The 27715-nt window shown below is 37.8% G+C and overlaps 1 protein-coding gene across 1 annotated transcript; it reads right to left on the minus strand.

Annotated features, from left to right (window-relative positions):
- Nucleotides 1-1587: 1587 nt before the first annotated feature.
- si:dkey-162h11.3 (mucin-2) lies at nucleotides 1588-18571 on the minus strand. Its single transcript, XM_037532571.1, has 14 exons — nucleotides 17626-18571; nucleotides 9452-17512; nucleotides 9188-9318; nucleotides 9009-9070; nucleotides 7128-7252; nucleotides 6680-6891; nucleotides 6511-6530; nucleotides 6140-6413; nucleotides 5781-5845; nucleotides 3899-4074; nucleotides 3632-3744; nucleotides 3342-3406; nucleotides 2485-2663; nucleotides 1588-2185 (listed from the first exon to the last, which is right to left on the minus strand). Exons 1-14 carry the CDS (start codon nucleotides 18569-18571, stop codon nucleotides 2094-2096), a joined length of 10521 nt encoding a protein of 3506 aa, XP_037388468.1. The 3' UTR covers nucleotides 1588-2093.
- Between the last annotated feature and the right edge of the window lie 9144 nt (nucleotides 18572-27715).

Raw genomic sequence — 27715 nt, forward strand, 5'->3', positions numbered from 1 at the left:
CACTTCCTTTTGATTGAGCTCAGAATGCTGGCATCACAAAAAAATTAAACTACAGTGAAATTACTCCCAACAGAGAGTTTAAACTCATTAGCGGAGCCAATCAAAATCTCAGTTTAAGCTTGGAGATGGGATATGTGCCAAACAGTAAAACCTTTCTAGAGTTTGTGTTCAGTGAGAGGAACTGCAGCAAATTGATCCAGTAAAATGTTTTTCTGTGATACACAAACTTATGCACTCAGTCGCATTTTAAATTTGAACACTCCACCCGTATTCAGTTCTGCACCAAAGACCTTAACTGTGAACAAGTGAACTCTGCTTGAGTTTGCTGCTGGTGGGATCTTTATGATGGTGCCCACATAACTGTGCACATAATCTTCTTGCTGTACTAAGGTCCCTGTCACACCTACCTTTTAATTTGGATTGAAGATTGTATTACTTGGCCAAGTGACCTGATCAAATTCAACATGGTAAACTAATCATAAAGAAGCAAATACTAAGTAAAGTTCATTTCTATTTGTTTTTTTAATGTTTTTTTTTATATATTATTCATGGTGGTAAATGTGAGAATAGCAGAATAATTGCATCCATGCAAAGTTTCTGAGCAATTAACAAACACCCCTGTGTGTAATTTGGCCCAGTTTAGCAGTTGCACTGTAAAACCTACTGAACTAATATGAAAAGCAACACCACATAAACTCTCATGAATAGGTTTATAGAGACATGATATTAGCATGTCATGAAAGGTAATTTCACTAGTTTTCACCAACAGCTCTGGCTCACTTTTGTTGATTTGCTTGTTTCCGGCTTAACTCATCTTTGGCTGCTAGGCCTTCTGACACTGATTGATTTAACCTAGCTGACTTGAACTTGATAACTTCATGTATATTTAACATAGAAATTTCCTTTTTGTACCTTTTGCAATTAGATTCACCCGTTGTAGAGTTTGGCCACCATTTTATTTTGGGTTTTGTGTTTGCCTGTTTTATATGTTAGTCAGGGAGTTATGTAAGCTGTTTGTCTTTTGTTTCAATTTTTGTTTTCATTAAGGTTAGTAAGCATTTTTCTTGGAGCTAATGTGGGTTTGTTTGTGTTTTTGGCCTGAGCCAGATCTGAAGTCTTCGCTTATAATTTGTATAACACACATTCACTTTACTGTCAACAACTTTTGCTGTTTTTGTCTCATTATTACTGTACACACAGATTCACAAAGTTTACATTTAACACCACACCATTCTTTACAGCTTTTTCTAGAAGCTCCAGTTGTTTCAACCAGTAACCCAGAATCTGTAAAATCTGTTTGATGGAAAGTATATATCAGTTGATTTAGTGGATTTGTTTGTGTAACTGAAAAGGTCATAATTTTTGGATTAACCTCAGATGTTGTCATCCTCAGTGATATTGAATCTGTTCGGAATGTGTAGTATGGTTTTGAAAAAAATTAGCTGTAATGTAATTGATGCTGCGAACATACAGTTGTACATGAGTACAATTAAGAAAATTCACAAAAAAGCAGCAACTTGTGTCTCCTATAAAATGCAGTACATTAAAAAAAATTTGCGATAACATCACCGTCAACGACAACAACACTAATGATAACAATACATTGTATTTGAATACATCAATAAATATTTTTTTAAATACAATATGGACAACCACAGACAGCAATATCATGAGCCAGCCATTAAAAAGCTTAAAGACCCAAACGAAAAACAAGTCATTCTGGAGAAACACTGTCCATTTGGTCGCCTGGAGCCAAAACTGACTTGACAGCGCTAAATAAATAAATAAGCTTACAAAAATAATGAATTAAATTTTGCAACATACACTTTCAGAAAGGGCTCACATGTGAAGTATATTAGTGATAAATAGGTGCTGAAGATTAGTAGGTATGAACTGCTCTGAGCTAAAATATCTGGCCTCAATTTGAAGTTTTACATAAATTACAGGTAGCTTTCATGAAGGATGGACCCAGTACAGATTCTTTAAAAACATGGTGCTCAGAAAGGCCTCTATTCAATCATTTAACTGACACTGAGAAAAGGGGCTAAAAGCACACTGTTGTCACTCCTTCTGATTGCTGGAAGTGGATATCATCAGTTGGACCATATGAAGAATAGTGACAGGGATACCATGAAGGTTGCTGTGAACATGCTGATCTTGCTGCTGACTTCACTTGATGATATTACTGTATGGCAACAAATTAAAAAATGAATAAGCAAATGCTGAATGATGAAAAATTATATGACAGAAAGAGATAAAAGAAATAAATGAAATGTTTATATATGTATATAACCTGCTAAAACTACAACTGACATGAGCTATAAATGGTTTAAATTTTAAGTAGATTATCATCTTATAATTTACATTTCCTACAGCCATTCTACAACAATAGAGTGCTCCTTAAAGTAAAAAAAACTAGGGCTATTGCATAAGGCTATTGTTTTGATCCTGAAATGACAGAAACCATGTAGCCAAATGACTTACCAGTGCCATTTACTATGATTTTTGAGGTGAAGATCTGGAAGGGGAGGCTTTTATTTTTAGCTGCTCTAATTATAGTTTGTCCAATCTGGGTGGTGTTGGGCAGTGTAGCAGACGCTCCAAAAGACAGATCCATGGCATTCTGGATCATTGTTATACCAGTAGAGCTGAGGCCTCCATCACTGGATGCACAGATAAAGTGAGTTATGGCGAAGTGAGATTCTTTGTTATTATTCAGATATAAAGTTTGACGTGACTGGGTTGTGATACAGACTAACACAATTCTAAATTGGGTTACATTTTACAACAAGTGTTCATTAATATTTGCGTTTTAATAATGTGAGGAATTACATTAATGGTAGTTAGCTAATATTAGATGTGCGGTTAATGTTGTTCCTGAAATTAAGAGTTGACGAACATGAACATTATTATATGTTTAACAGTAAAAAAACACATGATCTACTGTGTTAATAGTGGTTAGTGAATATTAAGTAAACAAATAACAATTGCTTGAATTCACAACTAAGACATGACTGGTATTCACTTCAGGTATTTTAAGTAACTCATAGAATTGCAGTGGAATTTCTTAGTCCATTAAGCATCAGCAGAGTATTGAATTTTGTATGTCGCTATTTTGGATAAAAATAATATGCTAAAGCTCCAAATTGAGAAATGTGAGTAACAGTAAAGCAGTCCATGAGCTGAACAACCTCAAAAGAAATAAATAAACCCCAAAAATATCAGCTAACCATTGTCAATGTAGTATCTCATTTGTTTTGTTATATTGTACCTCATATGTTGTTCATGTTAAGAAATGCATTAAATAATATTAGAGAGAAAACGCTGAGGACAATAATTACCTGAAATCTGACAGTGTCAAGCTGCTGAATGCTGAAGGGTAGTCAGCTGTGAAAAAGGGCTCCAGCTGCAAAATAAACCACAATCAGAATCAAGCTTTATTGGCCAGGTATGCCATGCATACAATTTGGTTTTGGTTACAAATGGTTTTGTATTTTTGTCATATTTTACATACATTTTGTTATATTGTTATATAACCATTTTCGTTATAAATGGTTACAAAGAAAATGTGCATGAGTTTTTTTCCAGACAAAATCTCAAATCACTGAAAAATCACTAGTTTCATACTTACTCCCGTTTTGATCATTGACGACCTGATTCTGAATAAATCTGAAGAGGAGTCTGAGAGAGCCGTTACAAAAGTGCCATTTGTTAGTAATATCACTGCGACAGTCTGTGGAACACCTGGATAAAGCAGAGATAAATGTCACAGTTAAGTTTTAGTTTGATTGAATTTGTGGATCATGGCAATGATGAACAATAACATTAACTATAAATTTGCAAAATTGCTAATGACAACATAAAAACAGTTCTCTCTTCAGTGGAAGGAAAGACTCACTGAGAACAGTGATGGAGGTAGGGTCCACTGTTAAGTTGAAACCTGAGTTTGGATTTGATATAGCCTGTTTCAGAGTGTTCACGACTTCAGTAGAGGTTGGAATGGACGTCGTGGAGTTCTCGTTGAATATCAACTGGACATCTGCTTCAACGTTTTGTGCACGAGTAGGTCCAGGTCTGGGGAGAAAAAACTCAGCTACAATGTTTCTAAAAATATAATCTGTTATACAACCCCAATTCCAATGAAGGTGGGAAGTTGTGTAAAACATAAATAAAAACAGAATACAATGATTTGCAAATCCTGTTCAACCTATATTCAATTGGATACACTACAAAGACAAGATATTTAATCAATCAAGTGGATAAATTTAATTGTTTTTTCAAATATTCACTCATTTTGAATTTGATGCCTGCAACACGTTCCAAAGAAGTTGGGACAGGAGCAACAAAAGACTGGGAAAGTTGAGGAATATTTAAAAAACACATGTTTGGAACATTCCACAGGTGAACAGGTTAATTGGAAACAGGTGAGTGTCGTGATTGGGTATAAAGGGAGCATCCCTGAAAGGCTCAGTCATTCACAAGCAAAGATGGGGCGAGGTTCACCACTTTGTGAACAACTGCGTGAGCAAATAGTCCAACAGTTTAAGAACAACGTTTCTGAATGTGCAATTGCAAGTAATTTAGGGATTTCATCATCTACAGTCCATAATATCATCAAAAGATTCAGAGAATCTGGAGAAATCTCTGCAAGTAAGCGGCAAGGCAGAAAACCAACATTGAATGCCCGTGACCTTCGATACCTCAGGCGGCACTGCATTAAAAACCGTCATCATTCTGTAACGGATATTACCACATGGGCTCAGGAACACTTCAGAAAACCATTGTCAGTGAACACAGTTCGTCACTCAATCTACAAGTGCAAGTTAAAACTCTGCCATGCAAAGCGAAAGCCATATATCAACAACACCCAGAAATACCGCCGGCTTCTCTGGGCCTGAGCTCATCTGAGATTTACTGACGCAAAGTGGAAAAGTGTCCTGTGGTCTGACGAGTCCACATTTCAAATTGTCGTGTCCTCCAGGCCAAAGAGGAAAAGGACTGTCCGGATTGTTATCAGTGCAGAATTCAAAAGCCAGCATCTCTGATGGTATGGGGGTGTGTTAGTGCCCATGGCATGGGTAACTTGCACATCTGTGAAGGCACCATTAATGCTAAATGGTACATACAGGTTTTGGAGCAACATATGCTGCCTTCCAAGCAACGTCTTTTTCAGGGACGTCCCTGCTTGTTTCAGCAAGACAATGCAAAGCCACATTCTGCACGTGTTACAACAGCGTGGCTTCATAGTAAAAGAGGACTGGCCTGCCTGCAGTCCAGACCTGTCTCCCATTGAAAATGTGTGGCACATTATGAAGCGCAAAACATGACAACGGAGACCCCGGACTGTTGAGCAACTGAAGCGTACATCAAGCAAGAATGGGAAAGAATTCCACCTACAAAGCTTCAACAATTAGTGTCCTCAGTTCCCAAACGCTTATTGAGTGTTGTTAAAAGGAAAGGTGATGTAACACAGTGGTAAACATGCCCCTGTCCCAACTTCTTTGTAACGTGTTGCAGGCATCAATTCAAAATAAGTGAATATTTGCAAAAAACAATAAAGTTTATCTGTTTGAACATTAAATATCTTGTCTTTCTAGTGTATTCAATTGAATATAGATTGAAAAGGATTTGCAAATCATTGTTTTTATTTATGTTTTACACAACGTCCCAACTTCACTGGAATTGGGGTTGCACTTGAGTTGTGGTCAAACTGTACCACAGTGCTGTCTTGTATATGTTAACATGAAAGGCAGTCTGTAGTCATGAGCACTGACTCTTACCTGAAGGCCAGCACAATAGTTCTGACGAAGAGAATCCCATATCGTGCCTTGTAGACCACGTCAAACTGAAAAGAGAATTTTATTACTATGCAGAAATATTACACATATATATTAATTACTCATTTACTGACTCATCAGTTGCCTTTTTAACAGCTGCTGTGAGCAAGAGCTATAACTAGAGCTTGTGTGGTGCTACAATGTATAGCTCTTCATGCTTCTCTCATCATTTCAGATTCGGTACTATTTTCAATTCGAATGCACACTGTCAAATATAGCATATTGTGTCAAGTTCAGTTTTCTAGTCAAATTGTATTAGTATTTTAAAGAATGAAGTGATTAATGAACAGTCTGACACTCACTGATGCTGCCACTGTAATGGCTAGGCCGCGGAATTCCTCACTCTGAGGGTTACTCAGCTCTACAACATACACTTCCCGGATTACAATCTGTATAGCAACAGCCGGGGGTGGACGTGTTGGTGCAGGTGTTGTTGTTGCTGCTGTTGTTGCTGTAGTAGTAGTTGTAGAAGTAGTAGTTTTTGGAGTTGTTGTAGTAGTTGTAGTAGTTATTGGAGTTATTGTTGTAGTAGTTGTAGTAGTTGTAGTAGTTGTTGGAGTTGCAGTTGTTGTAGTACTAGTAGTAGTTGGAGTTGTTGTAGTAATTGTAGTAGTTATTGGAGTTATTGTAGTAGTTGTAGTAGTAGTTGTTGGAGTTGCAGTTGTTGTAGTACTAGTAGTTGTTGGAGTTATACTAGCAGTTGTTGGATTTGTTGCAGTAGTAGTAGTAGTAGTATTAGTTGGAGTTGTTGTAGTAATTGAAGTAGTTATTGGAGTTATTGTAGTAGTTGTAGTAGTAGTTGTTGGAGTTGCAGTTGTTGTAGTAGTAGTTGTTGGATTTGCAGTTGTTGTAGTAGTAGTTGTTGGAGTTGGAGTAGCAGTTGTTAAATTTGGTGCAGTAGTAGTAGTTGTTGTTGGAGTAGCTGTTGTGGTTGCTGGAACTTGAGTTGTTATTGCAGGAGAAGTTGTAGTTGTAGTGACCATTGTATCTGTAGTATTTGATACAGTTTTTGGTACAGCTGTAGTCAGAACTGTAGTTGTTGGTGTTTCTGTCACTGAGATGAAAAATCATCAAATCATGAAATGCATAATTATTAAGTTGTTAGGTGGTCTCTAGGCACATGTTTTATTTATTAAGATACACCTTTAATGTAAATGCTTAAATCAACATAATAAGCAGTTTGTTTAAAGGTGTTTCTGCTAGTTTGTTCTGGTTCTGACTATTTAAGCCTGCTACTTAACTTTTTTTTTACCTGCTAGTTAACTAAAAGTATAAGTGTGTTGTACTTACCATAAACATCTGTAATGTTAAAACTAGTATTTGCATTGCGCACAGTATTAATTACTGTCATATCACTGGGCAGACTTCCGTGATCACTGAATTGTAAATTCATGTCTGTGATGATCGATCCAGACCTAAGTAGACAAACACAGATTTAAAAATCATTATATATATATATATATATATATATATATACAGTGGGTTGCAAAAGTATTCATACCCCTTGAACTTTTCCATATTTTGTCACATTACAACCACAAACATAAATATATTTCACTGGAATTTAATGTGAAAGACCAACACAAAGTGGTATACAATTGTGAAGTGGAAAGAAAATTATACATGAATCAAAACATTTTTTACAAATAAAAAACTAATAAGTGCGACGTGCAAAAGTATTCAGCCCCCCTGAGTCAATACTTTGTGGAGCCACCTTTTGCTGCAATTACAGCTGCAAGTCTTTTAGGGTATGTCTCCACCAGCTTTGCACATCTAGTGACTGAAATTCTTGCCCATTCCTCCTTGCAAAACAGCTCAAGCTCAGTCAGATTGGATGGAGAGCGTTTGTGAACAGCAGTTTTGAGATCTTGCCACAAATTCTCAATTGGGTTTAGGTCTGGACTCTGACTGGGCCATTCTAACACATGAATATTCTTTTTTTTAAACCACTCCATTGTAGCTCTGGCTTTATGTTTAGGGTCGTTGTCCTGCTGGAAGGTGAACCTCCGCCCCAGTCTCAAATCTTTTGCTGACTCCAACAGGTTTTCTTCCAAGATTGCCCTGTATTTGGCTCCATCCATCTTCCCATCAACTTTGACCAACTTCCCGGTCCCTGCTGAAGAGAAGCACCCCCAGAGCATGATGCTGCCACCACCATATTTGACAGTGGGGATGGTGTTTTCAGAGTGATGTGCAGTGTTATTTCTCCGCCACGCATAGCGTTTTGCATTGTGGCCAAAAAGTTCTATTTTGGTCTCGTCTGACCAAAGCACCTTCTTCCACATGTTTGCTGTGTCCTCAACATGGCTTCTGGCAAACTGCAAACGGGACTTCTTATGGTTTTCTTTTAACAATGGCTTTCTCCTTGCCACTCTTCCATAAATACCACATTTGTGTAGTGCACGACTAATTGTTGTCCTGTGGACAGTTTCCCCCACCTGAGCTGTGGCTCTCTGCATTTCATCCAGAGTCACCATGGGCCTCTTGGCTGCCTCTCTGATCAGTGATCTCCTTGTTCGGCCTGTAAGTTTAGGTGGACGGCCTTGTCTTGGCAGGTTTACTGTGGTGCCATACTCTTTCCATTTCCGGATGATGGATTGAACAGTGCTCCGTGAGATGTTCAAAGCTTGGGAAATCTTTTTATAACCTAAGCCTGCTTTAAACTTCTCCAAAACCATATTCCTAACCTGTCTGGTGTGTTCTTTGGACTTCATGATGCTGTTTGCTCCCCAATATTCTCTTAACCAACATCTGAGGCCGTCACGGTGCAGCTGTATTTGTACTGAGATTAGATTACACACAGGTGGACCCTTTTGAGTCATTAGCAGTCATCAGGCAACTTCTGAATGCAATTGGTTGCACTCAGGGAAAAGGGGGCTGAATACTTTTGCACGTCGCACTTATTAGTTTTTTATTTGTAAAAAATGTTTTGATTCATGTATAATTTTCTTTCCACTTCACAATTGTATACCACTTTGTGTTGGTCTTTCACATTAAATTCCAGTGAAATATATTTATGTTTGTGGTTGTAATGTGACAAAATATGGAAAAGTTCAAGGGGTATGAATACTTTTGCAACCCACTGTATATATATATATATATATATATATATGGAATATGCATATATATAGATATGGAATTTAATGCAGACTTAATATGCTTGATGCTCACCTGAACCTATTTACTGTTAGCCCAATGAAGTTGATAAATGCTGCCACAAATGCTGGTTCAAACTGTTAATAAAATAAACAAATCATCACTCATTATCACATTTGATAATGCACTCATCTGTACATTACAGTACATTATTTTTACTAAACTACTAAAGTTTTCCAACACAATGTACACACCTCCAGTTTCACACGTGCCGCTCTAGAGATGAATGCTTGTGAAGATGAGTTTAATAGGTCTGAAAAAAATTCTTCATTGGTTCTAAAGCTAATTTGGCGTATAATGATTTGCACTGTGGTTGTAGAGACAGCTGTGAAGGTTGACAGAAAAAACAGACAGCTCTAGAATAGGTATTTGAAACAAATGTTGTCGAATAAGAATAGAAAATGCTTATATACGTGATAAGTAAAAAAACATGAAATTTAAGGATTCCAGAGTGATACCTGTAGTAGCAGCAGAACTTGACGGTGGCTCTGATGTGCCGCTAACACTTGTTGATTGTGCCATGGTGATACCCATAGTTGATACTTCAGGAACACTTGAAGTGGGTTCTGACATAACTAATGTAGATACTGATGTGTAAGTAGTGGAACCTGTGGTTGACTCTGGAGCAAGACCTGTTGTTGATGACTGGGAAGAGACACTTGTGATTAAAACAGGAGTTGTGCCTGAAGCTGAACCCATTTCAGTACTTGTTGCTGATATGCCAGCAGCATCTGTAGTTGAATCTGTTGAGACACCTGTAGATGAATGTGCAGTAGGACCTGTTGTTGATTCCACAATTTGTGTTGTTTCTGGTAATGATGATGATAAATATATTGATGCTGCACTAGTGGAAAATGATATAGATGTCATTCCTGTTGATAATATTGCAGTACTACTTGATTCCACAGTAGAAACTGTTGTAGGTTTGGTAGTGTTAGCTGCACTTGATTGAACCGTTGAAGTTGTATTTGATTCCACAAAGGAAATTTTTGTAGGATTTGTTGTTAAAGCTGAAGTTGTTTGAACTATGGCAGCTGTACTTGATTCCATGGTGGAAATTGTTGAAGGTTCTGTTGTAAAAACAGAACTTGATTCAATATTTGCAGAAGTACTTGATTCCACTGTGGGGATCATTGTGGATTTGGTTGTAAATGCTGTAGTTTGAATAGTTACAGCTGTACTTGAGTCTAGGCTGGTAAATGTTGTAGTTTCTGCTGTATTGGCTGTACTTGATTCTACAGTGGAAATTGTTGTATATTCTCCTGTAGAAGATGTGATTGATTCAAAATCTACAGCAGTCCTAATTGTTGTAGTTACTGTTGTAAAAGCTGTAGTTGGTGAAATAACAGAAGTTGTACTTGATTGCATAGTGATAGGCGTTGTAGGTTCTGTTGTAAAAGCTGTAGTTGATTCAACTGGTGCAACTCCACTTGATTCCATTGTGGGAACTGTTGTAGGTTCTGCTGTTAAAGCTGTAGTTGTAGGTACAGCAATACTTGATTCTATTGTTGTAACTGCTGTGGGTTCTGCTGTTGATTCTGTTGTAGGTTCTGTAGTTGATTCAGTAGGTACAGCAGTACTTGATTCCACTGTTGTAACTTCTGTAGTTTCAGTGGTTGGTTCTGTTGTAGGCTCTGTAGTTGATTCAACAGGTGGGGCAGTGCTTGATTCCATGGTGGTAACTGTTCTAAGTTCTGTAGTTGATTCTGTTGTTGATTCAACAGTTACAGCAGTACTTGTTTCCATGGTGATAACTGTTGTAGGTTCTGTAGTTAATTCAGGAGGTACAGCAGTACTTGATTCCATTGTTGTAACTTCTGTAGTTTCAGTGGTTGGTTCTGTTGTAGGCTCTGTAGTTGATTCAATAGGTGAGGCTGTGCTTGTTTCCAAGGTGATAACTGTTGTAGGTTCTGTGGTTGATTCAACAGGTAGAGTAGTACTTGTTTCTATTGTTGTAACTGTTGTGGGTTCTGCTGTTGATTCTGTTGTAGGTTCTGTAGTTGATTCAGTAGGTACAGCAGTACTTGTTTCCATTGTTGTAACTTCTGTAGTTTCAGTGCTTGGTTCTGTCATAGGCTCTGTAGTTAATTCAATAGGTGAGGCTGTGCTTGTTTCCAAGGTGATAACTGTTGTAGGTTCTGTGGTTGATTCAACAGGTACAGTAGTACTTGTTTCTATTGTTGTAACTGTTGTGGGTCCTGCTGTTGATTCTGTTGTAGGTTCTGTACTTGATTCAATATGTACAGCAGTACTTGATTCCATTGTTGTAACTTCTGAAGTTTCAGTGGTTGGTTCTGTTGTAGGCTCTGTAGTTGATTCAATAGGTGAGGCAGTGCTTGCTTCCATGGTGATAACTGTTGTAGGTTCTGTAGTTAATTCAGGAGGTACAGTAGTACTTGTTTCTATTCTTGTAACTGTTGTGGGTTCTGCTGTTGATTCTGTTGTAGGTTCTGTACTTGATTCAATATGTACAGCAGTACTTGATTCCATTGTTGTAACTTCTGAAGTTTCAGTGGTTGGTTCTGTTGTAGGCTCTGTAGTTGATTCAATAGGTGAGGCAGTGCTTGCTTCCATGGTGATAACTGTTGTAGGTTCTGTAGTTAATTCAGGAGGTACAGTAGTACTTGTTTCTATTCTTGTAACTGTTGTGGGTTCTGCTGTTGATTCTGTTGTAGGTTCTGTAGTTGATTCAGTAGGTACAGCAGTACTTGTTTCCATTGTTGTAACTTCTGAGGTTTCAGTGGTTGGTTCTGTCATAGGCTCTGTAGTTGATTCAATAGGTAAGGCTGTGCTTGTTTCCAAGGTGATAACTGTTGTAGGTTCTGTGGTTGATTCAAAAGGTAGAGTAGTACTTGTTTCTATTGTAACTGTTGTGGGTTCTGCTGTTGATTCTGTTGTAGGTTCTGTAGTTGATTCAGTAGGTACAGCAGTACTTGATTCCATTGTTGTAACTTCTGTAGTTTCAGTGGTTGGTTCTGTTGTAGGCTCTGTAGAAGATTCAACAGGTGAGGCAGTGCTTGATTCCATGGTGGTAACTGTTCTAAGTTCTGTAGTTGATTCTGTGCTAAATTCTGTTGTTGATTCAACAGTTACAGCAGTACTTGTTTCCATGGTGATAACTGTTGTAGGTTCTGACGTTAATTCAGGAGGTACAGCAGTACTTGTTTCCATTGTTGTAACTTCTGTAGTTTCAGTGGTTGGTTCTGTTGTAGGCTCTGTAGTTGATTCAATAGGTGAGACTGTGCTTGTTTCCAAGGTGATAACTGTTGTAGGTTCTGTGGTTGATTCAACAGGTACAGTAGTACTTGTTTCTATTGTTGTAACTGTTGTGGGTTCTGCTGTTGATTCTGTTGTAGGTTCTGTAGTTGATTCAGTAGGTACAGCAGTACTTGTTTCCATTGTTGTAACTTCTGAAGTTTCAGTGGTTGGTTCTGTCATAGGCTCTGTAGTTGATTCAATAGGTGAGGCTGTGCTTGTTTCCAAGGTGATAACTGTTGTAGGTTCTGTGGTTGATTCAACAGGTACAGTAGTACTTGTTTCTATTGTTGTAACTGTTGTGGGTTCTGCTGTTGATTCTGTTGTAGGTTCTGTAGTTGATTCAATATATACAGCAGTACTTGATTCCATTGTTGTAACTTCTGAAGTTTCAGTGGTTGGTTCTGTTGTAAGCTCTGTAGTTGATTCAATAGCTGAGGCTGTACTTGTTTCCAAGGTGATAACTGTTGTAGATTCTGTGGTTGATTCAACAGGTAGAGTAGTACTTGTTTCTATTGTTGTAACTGCTGTGGGTTCTGCTGTTGATTCTGTTGTAGGTTCTGTAGTTGATTCAGTAGGTACAGCAGTACTTGATTCCATTGTTGTAACTTCTGTAGTTTCAGTGGTTGGTTCTGTTGTAAGCTCTGTAGTTGATTCAATAGGTGAGGCTGTGCTTGTTTCCAAGGTGATAACTGTTGTAGGTTCTGTGGTTAATTCAACAGGTACAGTTGTACTTGTTTCTATTGTTGTAACTGTTGTGGGTTCTGCTGTTGATTCTGTTGTAGGTTCTGTAGTTGATTCAGTAGGTACAGCAGTACTTGTTTCCATTGTTGTAACTTCTGAAGTTTCAGTGGTTGGTTCTGTTGTAAGCTCTGTAGTTGATTCAATAGGTGAGGCTGTGCTTGTTTCCAAGGTGATAACTGTTGTAGGTTCTGTGGTTGATTCAACAGGTACAGTAGTACTTGTTTCTATTGTTGTAACTGTTGTGGGTTCTGCTGTTGATTCTGTTGTAGGTTCTGTAGTTAATTCAGTAGGTACAGCAGTACTTGTTTCCATTGTTGTAACTTCTGTAGTTTCAGTGCTTGGTTCTGTCATAGGCTCTGTAGTTGATTCAATAGGTAAGGCTGTGCTTGTTTCCAAGGTGATAACTGTTGTAGGTTCTGTGGTTGATTCAACAGGTACAGTAGTACTTGTTTCTATTGTTGTAACTGTTGTGGGTTCTGCTGTTGATTCTGTTGTAGGTTCTGTAGTTGATTCAGTAGGTACAGCAGTACTTGATTCCATTGTTGTAACTTCTGTAGTTTCAGTGGTTGGTTCTGTTGTAGGCTCTGTAGTTGATTCAATAGGTGAGGCTGTGCTTGTTTCCAAGGTGATAACTGTTGTAGGTTCTGTGGTTGATTCAACAGGTACAGTAGTACTTGTTTCTATTGTTGTAACTGTTGTGGGTTCTGCTGTTGATTCTGTTGTAGGTTCTGTAGTTGATTCAGTAGGTACAGCAGTACTTGTTTCCATTGTTGTAACTTCTGTAGTTTCAGTGGTTGGTTCTGTCATAGGCTCTGTAGTTGATTCAATAGGTAAGGCTGTGCTTGTTTCCAAGGTGATAACTGTTGTAGGTTCTGTGGTTGATTCAACAGGTACAGTAGTACTTGTTTCTATTGTTGTAACTGTTGTGGGTTCTGCTGTTGATTCTGTTGTAGGTTCTGTAGTTGATTCAGTAGGTACAGCAGTACTTGATTCCATTGTTGTAACTTCTGTAGTTTCAGTGGTTGGTTCTGTTGTAGGCTCTGTAGTTGATTCAATAGGTGAGGCTGTGCTTGTTTCCAAGGTGATAACTGTTGTAGGTTCTGTGGTTGATTCAACAGGTACAGTAGAACTTGTTTCTATTGTTGTAACTGTTGTGGGTTCTGCTGTTGATTCTGTTGTAGGTTCTGTAGTTGATTCAGTAGGAACAGCAGTACTTGTTTCCATTGTTTTAACTTCTGTAGTTTCAGTGGTTGGTTCTGTTGTAGGCTCTGTAGTTGATTCAATAGGTAAGGCTGTGCTTGTTTCCAAGGTGATAACTGTTGTAGGTTCTGTGGTTGATTCAACAGGTACAGTAGTACTTGTTTCTATTGTTGTAACTGTTGTGGGTTCTGCTGTTGATTCTGTTGTAGGTTCTGTAGTTGATTCAGTAGGTACAGCAGTACTTGATTCCATTGTTGTAACTTCTGTAGTTTCAGTGGTTGGTTCTGTTGTAGGCTCTGTAGTTGATTCAATAGGTGAGGCTGTGCTTGTTTCCAAGGTGATAACTGTTGTAGGTTCTGTGGTTGATTCAACAGGTACAGTAGAACTTGTTTCTATTGTTGTAACTGTTGTGGGTTCTGCTGTTGATTCTGTTGTAGGTTCTGTAGTTGATTCAGTAGGAACAGCAGTACTTGTTTCCATTGTTGTAACTTCTGTAGTTTCAGTGGTTGGTTCTGTTGTAGGCTCTGTAGTTGATTCAATAGGTGAGGCTGTGCTTGTTTCCAAGGTGATAACTGTTGTAGGTTCTGTGGTTGATTCAACAGGTACAGTAGTACTTGTTTCTATTGTTGTAACTGTTGTGGGTTCTGCTGTTGATTCTGTTGTAGGTTCTGTAGTTGATTCAGTAGGAACAGCAGTACTTGTTTCCATTGTTGTAACTTCTGTAGTTTCAGTGGTTGGTTCTGTCATAGGCTCTGTAGTTGATTCAATAGGTGAGGCTGTACTTGTTTCCAAGGTGATAACTGTTGTAGGTTCTGTGGTTGATTCAACAGGTAGAGTAGTACTTGTTTCTATTGTTGTAACTGCTGTGGGTTCTGCTGTTGATTCTGTTGTAGGTTCTGTAGTTGATTCAGTAGGTACAGCAGTACTTGATTCCATTGTTGTAACTTCTGTAGTTTCAGTGGTTGGTTCTGTTGTAAGCTCTGTAGTTGATTCAATAGGTGAGGCTGTGCTTGTTTCCAAGGTGATAACTGTTGTAGGTTCTGTGGTTGATTCAACAGGTACAGTAGTACTTGTTTCTATTGTTGTAACTGTTGTGGGTTCTGCTGTTGATTCTGTTGTAGGTTCTGTAGTTGATTCAGTAGGTACAGCAGTACTTGTTTCCATTGTTGTAACTTCTGTAGTTTCAGTGGTTGGTTCTGTTGTAGGCTCTGTAGTTGATTCAATAGGTAAGGCTGTGCTTGTTTCCAAGGTGATAACTGTTGTAGGTTCTGTGGTTGATTCAACAGGTACAGTAGTACTTGTTTCTATTGTTGTAACTGTTGTGGGTTCTGCTGTTGATTCTGTTGTAGGTTCTGTAGTTGATTCAGTAGGTACAGCAGTACTTGATTCCATTGTTGTAACTTCTGTAGTTTCAGTGGTTGGTTCTGTCATAGGCTCTGTAGTTGATTCAATAGGTGAGGCTGTGCTTGTTTCCAAGGTGATAACTGTTGTAGGTTCTGTGGTTGATTCAACAGGTAGAGTAGTACTTGTTTCTATTGTTGTAACTGCTGTGGGTTCTGCTGTTGATTCTGTTGTAGGTTCTGTAGTTGATTCAGTAGGTACAGCAGTACTTGATTCCATTGTTGTAACTTCTGTAGTTTCAGTGGTTGGTTCTGTTGTAAGCTCTGTAGTTGATTCAATAGGTGAGGCTGTGCTTGTTTCCAAGGTGATAACTGTTGTAGGTTCTGTGGTTGATTCAACAGGTACAGTAGTACTTGTTTCTATTGTTGTAACTGTTGTGGGTTCTGCTGTTGATTCTGTTGTAGGTTCTGTAGTTGATTCAGTAGGTACAGCAGTACTTGTTTCCATTGTTGTAACTTCTGTAGTTTCAGTGGTTGGTTCTGTCATAGGCTCTGTAGTTGATTCAATAGGTGAGGCTGTGCTTGTTTCCAAGGTGATAACTGTTGTAGGTTCTGTGGTTGATTCAACAGGTACAGTAGTACTTGTTTCTATTGTTGTAACTGTTGTGGGTTCTGCTGTTGATTCTGTTGTAGGTTCTGTAGTTGATTCAGTAGGTACAGCAGTACTTGATTCCATTGTTGTAACTTCTGTAGTTTCAGTGGTTGGTTCTGTTGTAGGCTCTGTAGTTGATTCAATAGGTGAGACTGTGCTTGTTTCCAAGGTGATAACTGTTGTAGGTTCTGTGGTTGATTCAACAGGTACAGTAGTACTTGTTTCTATTGTTGTAACTGTTGTGGGTTCTGCTGTTGATTCTGTTGTAGGTTCTGTAGTTGATTCAGTAGGTACAGCAGTACTTGATTCCATTGTTGTAACTTCTGTAGTTTCAGTGGTTGGTTCTGTTGTAGGCTCTGTAGTTGATTCAATAGGTGAGGCTGTGCTTGTTTCCAAGGTGATAACTGTTGTAGGTTCTGTGGTTGATTCAACAGGTACAGTAGTACTTGTTTCTATTGTTGTAACTGTTGTGGGTTCTGCTGTTGATTCTGTTGTAGGTTCTGTAGTTGATTCAGTAGGTACAGCAGTACTTGATTCCATTGTTGTAACTTCTGTAGTTTCAGTGGTTGGTTCTGTTGTAAGCTCTGTAGTTGATTCAATAGGTGAGGCTGTGCTTGTTTCCAAGGTGATAACTGTTGTAGGTTCTGTGGTTGATTCAACAGGTACAGTAGTACTTGTTTCTATTGTTGTAACTGTTGTGGGTTCTGCTGTTGATTCTGTTGTAGGTTCTGTAGTTGATTCAGTAGGTACAGCAGTACTTGTTTCCATTGTTGTAACTTCTGTAGTTTCAGTGGTTGGTTCTGTCATAGGCTCTGTAGTTGATTCAATAGGTAAGGCTGTGCTTGTTTCCAAGGTGATAACTGTTGTAGGTTCTGTGGTTGATTCAACAGGTACAGTAGTACTTGTTTCTATTGTTGTAACTGTTGTGGGTTCTGCTGTTGATTCTGTTGTAGGTTCTGTAGTTGATTCAGTAGGTACAGCAGTACTTGATTCCATTGTTGTAACTTCTGTAGTTTCAGTGGTTGGTTCTGTTGTAGGCTCTGTAGTTGATTCAATAGGTGAGGCTGTGCTTGTTTCCAAGGTGATAACTGTTGTAGGTTCTGTGGTTGATTCAACAGGTACAGTAGAACTTGTTTCTATTGTTGTAACTGTTGTGGGTTCTGCTGTTGATTCTGTTGTAGGTTCTGTAGTTGATTCAGTAGGAACAGCAGTACTTGTTTCCATTGTTGTAACTTCTGTAGTTTCAGTGGTTGGTTCTGTTGTAGGCTCTGTAGTTGATTCAATAGGTAAGGCTGTGCTTGTTTCCAAGGTGATAACTGTTGTAGGTTCTGTGGTTGATTCACAGGTACAGTAGTACTTGTTTCTATTGTTGTAACTGTTGTGGGTTCTGCTGTTGATTCTGTTGTAGGTTCTGTAGTTGATTCAGTAGGTACAGCAGTACTTGTTTCCATTGTTGTAACTTCTGTAGTTTCAGTGGTTGGTTCTGTCATAGGCTCTGTAGTTGATTCAATAGGTAAGGCTGTGCTTGTTTCCAAGGTGATAACTGTTGTAGGTTCTGTGGTTGATTCAACAGGTACAGTAGTACTTGTTTCTATTGTTGTAACTGTTGTGGGTTCTGCTGTTGATTCTGTTGTAGGTTCTGTAGTTGATTCAGTAGGTACAGCAGTACTTGATTCCATTGTTGTAACTTCTGTAGTTTCAGTGGTTGGTTCTGTTGTAGGCTCTGTAGTTGATTCAATAGGTGAGGCTGTGCTTGTTTCCAAGGTGATAACTGTTGTAGGTTCTGTGGTTGATTCAACAGGTAGAGTAGTACTTGTTTCTATTGTTGTAACTGCTGTGGGTTCTGCTGTTGATTCTGTTGTAGGTTCTGTAGTTGATTCAGTAGGTACAGCAGTACTTGATTCCATTGTTGTAACTTCTGTAGTTTCAGTGGTTGGTTCTGTTGTAGGCTCTGTAGTTGATTCAATAGGTGAGACTGTGCTTGTTTCCAAGGTGATAACTGTTGTAGGTTCTGTGGTTGATTCAACAGGTACAGTAGTACTTGTTTCTATTGTTGTAACTGTTGTGGGTTCTGCTGTTGATTCTGTTGTAGGTTCTGTAGTTGATTCAGTAGGTACAGCAGTACTTGATTCCATTGTTGTAACTTCTGTAGTTTCAGTGGTTGGTTCTGTCATAGGCTCTGTAGTTGATTCTGTGCTAAATTCTGTTGTTGATTCAACAGTTACAGCAGTACTTGTTTCCATGGTGATAACTGTTGTAGGTTCTGTAGTTAATTCAGGAGGTACAGCAGTACTTGATTCCATTGTTGTAACTTCTGTAGTTTCAGTGGTTGGTTCTGTTGTAGGCTCTGTAGTTGATTCAACAGGTGAGGCAGTGCTTGATTCCATGGTGGTAACTGTTCTAAGTTCTGTAGTTGATTCTGTGCTAAATTCTGTTGTTGATTCAACAGTTACAGCAGTACTTGTTTCCATGGTGATAACTGTTGTAGGTTCTGTAGTTAATTCAGTAGGTACAGCAGTACTTGTTTCCATGGTTGTAACTTCTGTAGTTTCAGTGGTTGGTTCTGTCATAGGCTCTGTAGTTGATTCAGTAGGTGAGGCTGTGCTTGTTTCCAAGGTGATAATTGTTGTAGGTTCTGTGGTTGATTCAACAGGTACAGTAGTACTTGTTTCTATTGTTGTAACTGTTGATGGTTCTGCTGTTGATTCTGTTGTAGGTTCTGTAGTTGATTCAGTAGGTACAGCAGTACTTGTTTCCATGGTTGTAACTTCTGAAGTTTCAATGGTTGGTTCTGTCGTAGGCTCTGTACTTGATTCAATAAGTGAGGCTGTGCTTGATTCCAAGGTTATATCTGTTGTAGGTTCTGTGGTTGATTCAACAGGTACAGTAGTACTTGTTTCTATTGTTGTAACTGTTGTGGGTTCTGCTGTTGATTCTGTTGTAGGTTCTGTAGTTGATTCAATATATACAGCAGTACTTGATTCCATTGTTGTAACTTCTGTAGTTTCAGTGGTTGGTTCTGTCATAGGCTCTGTAGTTGATTCAATAGGTGAGGCTGTGCTTGTTTCCAAGTGTATAACTGTTGTAGGTTCTGTGGTTGATTCAACAGGTAGAGTAGTACTTGTTTCTATTGTTGTAACTGCTGTGGGTTCTGCTGTTGATTCTGTAGGTACAGCAGTACTTGATTCCATGGTTGTATTTGTCAAAAGTTCTGTGATTGATTCTCCTGTAATTTCTGTAGTTGATTCAATTATTCCAGGACTTGATTCCATTGTGTTAACTGTTGTAGTCTCTGTGGTTGATGTGATATCTTGTGTTATAGCACAGTTTATTGTGACTGTTTGAAGGGAAGCACATTAGAGAGCAATGTTTTATTGGAGAATAATCTTCACAAGTTCAATTGTAAAACTTTTTTCTTTTTTTTTTGTGAAGATGGCGATGTGCTTTGCACTTACCCATTAACGTGAACACTGCAGTCAAAGTTTTTCCATTCATCTTGATTGTTTCAAATAACACCTTTAGGAGATTATGCATTAGTATGTAGTATTCTAGGGACCACTTATAACATAACTGTAATCATAATATAATATAATATAATATAATATAATATATGGTATCCAATAGCTATTAATGATTCCAACTGCTTTTGTTCAATTTATTTATTTATTTATTTATTTATTTATTTTCATCCATTTCAGCTTCTGCAGCAGTATTTCTGGATATGTATGAGGTATTTGTTAATGAAATACTCTATACCGTATACATTTGTAGGTATATATTCCGATGGATAAATAGGAAAGAAGTACAGATAAAAAACTGTAAAAAGCTATTATACATTTTACAGTTAATTCACACCGTTAACAGTTGTTATTCGAATGGGCAAGGATTATCCACCTGATTAAAATAAAGACTTTTGTGAGCTTAGTTTGTATCACATTAAAATGATTTAACATTAATTCCACATGCTGTAAGTCTTCTTGAGTGTTCTGTGTAGTTGTTTTTAAAATGCCAACAATTCCTTACTGATGGAAGATAAAGATTTCATTGGAAGGAAAGTATGTGCTATTTACAGATTAGGAATGCAAGTGCTAACATACAAGACCTTCTTTCAGTACCTCAGTGCTTGTATTTAAAGGATTAAAAGAAATCAAAAGAGATTTTAAAAGAAATGGTCAATTTGAAAATGATATTTGATAGATAAAACTCATTACAAGTAATGACAAAGAAAGACAGTTAGATAATAAACGAGAGACAAAATATTCTCTTTTGTGTTGCCTTCATTTGTGTTATTGTAAGAATTTGTCTTTATTTTATGAATTTATTTGTATTATGTTCATTTGTAATTAGATTAAGGAATTAATGACTTGAATAATATGGTTTAGCGAAATTCCAATTTTGAGATTATCAGATTTCACTTAATACGAGGAAATAAAATCTCTCATTCTAACAGAAATTGAATGTATTACTTATAACTTAGTACTACTTGCTACTTATTTATTACACATAAAAATACTAATTAATTTTTACTAACAAACTCTCAAATTCAATTATCAAACTTACCCAATTCCTTCGTGAAATCACCTTCGATCACTATTTGTAAAGTAGCTGAATTGTGATGTAGTGCGTAAGATGTCTGTCAAATCATAGTCCTCTAAAGCAGAGTAGTCCAATAGTCCAGCAATGCAAATGTGTAAAGCAATGCTTGTGTGGGCTTACTTATAAGTCTTGCTGAAAGTGATGTGTCTGAGATTGGTGTCTTTGACATATTTCTCAATACTGGTCATTGATATTTGTCAGTCATCTATTGTCATGCAGTGTTTAGTCATTTTTGCATTGTCCTTTGTTTCAGCTGAAAGACGTTTGGCAGGTGAATTGATGACGCATTCCATCCTGTACAACTGAAAGAAGCAATGTCTAAAAATATAGCTTTGGGGTATGTGGCAATTGCACAATAGCATTTCATTGTCACACAATTTTCATGTCAAACCCAATAAGAACTGAGATTGTGAGAGCTCACAAGTGAAAACACAAGTGTATAGTCACTGTCCAAAGAAAAATATGTATGTTCATTTGTTTGTTGAGTTTTAATTTTCTGCATCATGTGGACACAGTGTCTCTCCTTCACATCCTGTGGAAATTTCATGATAAATGGACTGATAACAATGCTCTAAAATGACTTGTAATAAAATATCTTCACATTTTGCTCTCTCCTGTAAAGTTACCCTTTTGGAGATTTTTCTTTGGACAGCAACAATCATCTTACTTGTAAATTAAGTCTCAAAGAAAAGTGTACCTGCCTATTAGGGTTTCTCGCATCATTTATTTGAAATAAACTGTTTCTTTCTATGATTTTTTCATTCCATTTTTTCTTTCTTTTTACATTTAAAAATGCCAGTTGCTCCTTACATTGTGTGAAAATATCACAATGAAAAGACAAATAGAACTGCTCCAAATGCCCTAAAATAAAATTACATTACAATAATTAACTTTAAAGTGACTACATTTTCTTCTTCTAAGTTACTATGTTTTGTTATGACAGTTGTTGTCTAGTTTTTACACATTATCTAGCAGCCATATTCTGTGTTCATTTTTTAATCATTTTATCTTTGAAGGCATGACACAGGTCATTGCTGACATTTTTCTATTGTTTAGCTCACACTATTTTTATTCAATGTTAAATTGACATGTGATCTTAAGCAAATGGAAAAAAATCTAATGTAATGAAATATAATTAAAGGCGCTGTAAAGAAGAGCATTTATTTGTACAGGCAAAGGTGTTTTAACTTTAGAGTTTATGACAGGTTCCATTTATTGTTAATCGTATTAGCATGAGCGGTCAAGGTATTACTATTATTTTAAGTAAACTGTAAAACATAAATGTCTGCAAATTCATAAATCAGCTGTGAAAACTTTCAAAATTTGAAAAACAAACCTAATATATGGAATAAAGTACAATAAGTACATGCAAAAGTCATTCAAGTTCCTGTAATATTCTGTCATTCATGTCAAGTAATTAGGCTAATTGTTTAGATAAGCTATACATTGTAAGATTTAGGGATTTGGTGACTTCTCTGGGGAATATGTGATTGCTTTTAACAGTTGCACTTTGGACCCCTTCACTGAGTGGGTGAATCTGAGAATGAGCATTGAAAGAGTAACAAAAACTTGATAATGAATGTGTCTTCTGAGAATGGGAAATAATTATTTTCTATTCTCACCTTATCTTTTTCAGATTCATCTGTTTTTTAAAAAGTTGTAAACAGTGCATTATATGTGAACTCACATAAAGGTGCTGTAGAATAATAATTCTAAGCTTGCAAAGCAACATAATGCCCAATAGTAATAAAAAAACATTTTATTATTTCCTGAATATTATTCATTTATTAATATTCACATGTTAGAAATGGGTACAACAGCCAATGTATGTGGCAACATACATGCTTCATTTTCTGTGCAAAATATTCTTTACAAGTTACAAGTAGTAACATAAAAAGCATGTTATATATTTCTTGTAGAAGACACTCTGCATAGATATTCAAGATGAAATAAATATATTTAACCCCTTTTTATTATATGAATATACATATTAAGTCAACTAAGGTGAAATACAGTAATGTACACAAAAAAAGCTGTTTAGTTTAGTAAACCTTAATTATTTCAGACACTTTAGGAAATTTGCTGTCTTGCACAAGCACTTAGTGCTAAGTGAATAGTTTAAATGCTTTAGGAATAACAAGACCTTCCTTAGTACCCCATTTCCTACTCCCCAGCCAAGCATCAATCAGTCATTAAAACAGTATTTATGTTTTATGTACATTATGCTAAATCTGTGGTTTCAACTAGAGTTTTTCTTTGGCTTCTGGCTTCATCATACATTTCCTGTGTGGTCCATGTAAGTGCTGGTTCATTCTGTTGTCTGATTGTGAAACTTTTTAGCCATAAATGTTTCACTGTGCATAACAGGATGATCAAATGTAATGGCTTTAAACAGTGGCACTTTGGCATTTTCAGTAAAGAACACAATAGAGCCTCTGCTGAGTGGATCTGGTGTTGATTGTATTTTCTGTTCAGCACTGTTTGAAAAAGGATTCGGGGAAGTATTTAGGTCAGTGGTGTCTGTGTTCTTGTTTGTTTGAGACCTATGTGTACCCTTAAATTCTTCAGTAATGTTTTTTGATGTTAAAGAAGTTGTCTGCCCTGCCAGCACCGTGTCTTGGGTGTTAGGTACAGAATGTGTAGAGTTTGTTGATGCTGAATCTAGAGCAAGTGTTGGGTTCAAGGTTGCATTCATAAGTGAACTTGTGGACTGTCCATTTGTTGGGAATGATCCAAGTCTTGTGTCCAGTGAAGTGCTTACAGAGCTTGTAAATCCTAATGAATCAACATTTTTAGCTGTTGCCATTGATAGTACAGAGGTAGAAAGTAGATCTGAAGTTGATGTTTCACTAGTTGTCTGCTCTGAATAGGTGTTTCTTGATTTGACAGATACAGTCAGATTTTCTGGAGCGACAGGAGTAACTGAGGTGTCTTCTGAAGCAATCATTTGTGTTGAAACATCTGTTTCAACTGAAGCAGTAAGTACAGTTGTTTCCATCCGTGGTATATCTGACAATGCACTGGTCCTTGGTCCAGTCATTTTTGGTAAAACTGAAGTCATATTTAAGGGTTGGAGAGTACTTTTTATAGTGGCAGTCAGAACATCCATTGTTGGGTTGGTTGTCTCTTTTACGTTAGTTTGAGATGTTGCAAATCCTGGTGATACAGTCTCTTCTGCATAGGTATTTCCTGATGAGGGGTGGATTTTCTCAGAATGTTCATTTGGAGGGCTTGCAGTGTTTATACCAAGAGAAGATGAAAGTGGTGGTGTCAGAGATATATAACCTGTCTGGGAGGTGACATGCATTGGCGGATTCCATGACAATTCTGAGATGGATGTGACATTGGAAACTGGTGTAACTTCATTGTCTTGGCTTCTACTTTTTAGTGTAGCTGAGGGTGTGCTATGGAATTCTGTGAATGATGAAGTAGTACCTATGGGTGCATTTGAAAACAAGTTCATTGGTGTACCTAAGGCTGTAGTGTCTACCAATCCATTTGTCCCTGTGTTATCTGAAAGTGTGGATGCTTGAGATGTACCTGCGGCAGTGGAATCTGTCTGGTTGATGGAAGGCATAGTATCTGTTGGAGTAACTGAGAACACAGTGGTTGTTTGTGTACTTTGAGCTGTAGTTAGCATTGTTAATGATGATTTAGAATCTGTTGGGATCACTGGTGTACCGCTGTTTATTGTTCCAGCTGCATAAGTAGTTCCTTCTGATAAAACTAAAGGCATTAAACTGTCAGTACTTTTGGCTGTAACTGAATCTGTTGCACCTTGGAGCGTATATGAAGGTGTTATCCTTACTGGAACTGCTGAAGGTGTATTACTCGAATATGTGATAGGGGTGGGTGAAGTTGTTTGGAGAGAAGCATTATTTGCTGAGGATGTTTGGACCATTGTAAGTCTTGTCTCTGGATCTGAAGTAGCAATAGTAGAGGAGAGTAATGTGTCTTTTGTATTTGTAACTGTCCCAGTTGCAAATGATGATGTTAAAGACGATGTATAGGTCTCATTTGTGTTAATAATGGCTGATTTTGAAGTTATGACTGGGGTAAGGATTGATGAATCTATATCTACTGTTCCATAGGCAACAGTAGATGTGTGTCTGGTGTTTTCAGTGGGATTATTTGGTGAATTCATGGGTGAATTGAAGGTTAATGGTTGCATGGAAGTTATTAAAGGGCCAGCTGAAGCTGATAATGCAGACAATGGCAGAGAAAAGGAAGACATTGCAGAAGATACTCCAGAGGCAGAGAATGGTGAGGTAGTAGATGATGATGCTGAGCTTGTAGCCTCAATGTTAGCCATGTACTCTTCATTTATAGACTGACTTGTTGTGAACGAGCCTTTCCCACTGGCTGACAACGCAGCCAGCATTTCAGGTGTAGTGGAGGAATTCTCCTTAAGGGGAGGTGTAGGACTAAGTGTCAAATACTGAAGCACTAGAGAAGATTGTGCTGGTCTTCTGGTTGTTGTGTCAAATGGGGTGACTGGAATGGAAGAGCTCTGTTTTGGCTGTATAGTTGGAGAGATGCTGGAATATGAAGGTACCACTGCTGTTTGAGTTGCTGTGGTTGCAATAGTTGATATTTCAGAAGTTTCACTTGTCAGGTTTATATCAGGCAACTGTGCAGCAGTGCTCTGTGAGGATGTCAATTGGAGCTTAATTGATGCAAAGTCACTAGAGTTTTGTGTATTAAGGGTAAGGGATTGTAACAATGATGCAGTTAGATCAGACATTTGCATTGATTCTGTTTTGACTGATTCAATATTTGCAGTTATACTTGTGGGAGAGACTGAGGACTGACGGCTGAAATAAGCTGTGAATCCATCTTCAATAGAATTAGGTGTTGATCTTGTTTGTGATTGGTCTGTCACTGCCAGTCTGTTGGCTTCAGAAATCACCCCATTTGGAGTTTTAGATTGTACAGAAACTTTAGCCGTGAGTGTTGAAATGAGTGATTGTGAATTTGGTGTAAAGGATGTGGATACAGGTGAAACAGTTGTGGCCAAAGGTGAAATTGTGGAAAATGAGATAAATGATAAGATAGAAGTTGGTGGGACATTCTCAACTGTGCTCTCAGGGTTTCCATGTCTGATAACTCCTGCATTTGTCATTTGGATGTCTCCTATGGGACTGGTACTTAGGTCTGATGGAGTGCCACCATGGTTGGGGTAAGGTACCATTGTACCAGTACTCCCTGATGACTTCAATGTTTGTTCATTTGATGAGGTGATGCTGGTGATTGTAGAAAACATGTCTTCCAATGTAGATGTTGTGACAGATATATTGTTAATAGTAATGGCAGTACTGTTTACAGAATTTAGGTCTGTATTGCTGGTCAATACATGGTTGGGATTAGTTGCCAGTGTTCCAGTGCTCTCTGACAATCTCACTCTTTGGTCCAGGGATGTTGAAACATCAGTGATTGTAGAAAACATGTCTTCTGATGTAGATGTTGTGGCAGTTATGTTATTAATTGTGTTGCCAGTGCCATTTATAGAATTTAAGTCATTTTTGTCAGTCAAAAGTTGCATGGACGTAGCAGATGTTGTAATGGATATTGTTGGGGCCTCTGCATTTATGGAGGACACCCTATTTGCTGTTTCTGCATTTGTCTTTGTTATCACTGCGAGTGGAGGTAGTGTAGTATGGCCCAGTGATATTTCATTAAGTGATGAGGTTTTCACTTCAGAGACATTAGTTACTGAATCATTCCTGGTAGGTTTGAGGCCTGAGGTAATGAACAATGCTTGCTTTGAGAGGGTTGGGTTTAAACTAGAGCCAGATGAAGTAGCTGAAGTAATCTTTAATATCACAGGCATGGTTGAAATTTGATGGGTTGTGGGGGCAGTGGTTTGGAGAGGAACACCATTTGCTGTATTAGGTGACATGACTGTCCATGTTTGCACTGTTTTAGGTGAGGATGTCTGGACAGTTGAGTCTGTCTCTGAATCAGTAGCAATAGTTGAATTAGAGTTTAAAGTCTCTGACTGAGTCCCACCCTGCTTGAGGTTAGGTATCACTGATTGTGCAGTGTCTGTGTTGACAATCGTTGACGGAAGTATTAGTTCATGAGCTGATACTGTGGATATGTCTGGAACTTTGGTTACTGAATCATTCGTGGGGAGTCTATTGCCTGTGGTATCCTCTGAAACTGGATCTGAAATAATTAAAGTAGTTGTGGGCTTTGATAATGTTGTTGCATTGTAAATGGATGAGTCTGAGGCTGTGGAAGGAATTGAAGAAGTGACCTGTGATGTTAAAACCATGCCTGAAGTTTCGGCAATAGTTTTTTGCACTTCAGTGGATGTAATGCCAGTGTTTGATGACAGTGAAACTGGATTACTATGAGGATCTGTTGTTGTTGTGGGAAGAGGGTTATGAGAAGTAACAAATGGTAAAGTTGTTGGTGACAAAGAGGATGTTTCAAGACTTAAGGTTCTCTCAGGGGTTGAGTACCTTGTATTTTTGGTAGTATCCATGGTATTGGTGCTGCTTCTTGACTGAGCACTTCCTTCTGTGGGTTTAGACAACATTGTTTCAGTGCTCTGGTTAAGTGATGATGTTGGGGTGGTGCTAAAATCTATAGGGACTGGTGCTGTTTGAGTTGATAATGCTGCAACAAGTGAGCTGACATTTGGATGCTGGGTTACAGTCTGATTTAGGCCTGAAATATTTTGCACTGACTGAGCAGTTACAGTACTGTCGGTGAGAGAAACAGGGTCTGTTGTAAAGGACTTAACTGTTAAATTAAAATTTGGTGAGACATTATCAATTGTGGTCTGTAATACTCCAACAGAGGTTACTCTAGAAAAATATGCACTTTCTTCTGAAATGGATGTAGCTGTGACAGTCACTTTGTTAGTAATATAGACAGGTTCACTTGAATAATCAAAGTTTGTGCTAATGATTGTATTTGACGAAATT

Source organism: Pygocentrus nattereri, chromosome 22 (assembly GCF_015220715.1).
Source record: "Pygocentrus nattereri isolate fPygNat1 chromosome 22, fPygNat1.pri, whole genome shotgun sequence".
Classification (NCBI taxonomy): domain Eukaryota; kingdom Metazoa; phylum Chordata; class Actinopteri; order Characiformes; family Serrasalmidae; genus Pygocentrus; species Pygocentrus nattereri.

Coding starts and splice junctions, on each gene's coding strand:
- si:dkey-162h11.3 (XM_037532571.1), bottom strand. CDS start 18,571: ATGGAATCAAGCACTGCCTCACCTGTTGAATCAACTACAGAGCCTACA. Junction 9,071..9,187: donor CGGCACGTGTGAAACTGGAG/GTGTGTACATTG, acceptor TTTTATTAACAG/TTTGAACCAGCATTTGTGGC. Junction 6,892..7,127: donor TAACATTACAGATGTTTATG/GTAAGTACAACA, acceptor TTTTCATCTCAG/TGACAGAAACACCAACAACT.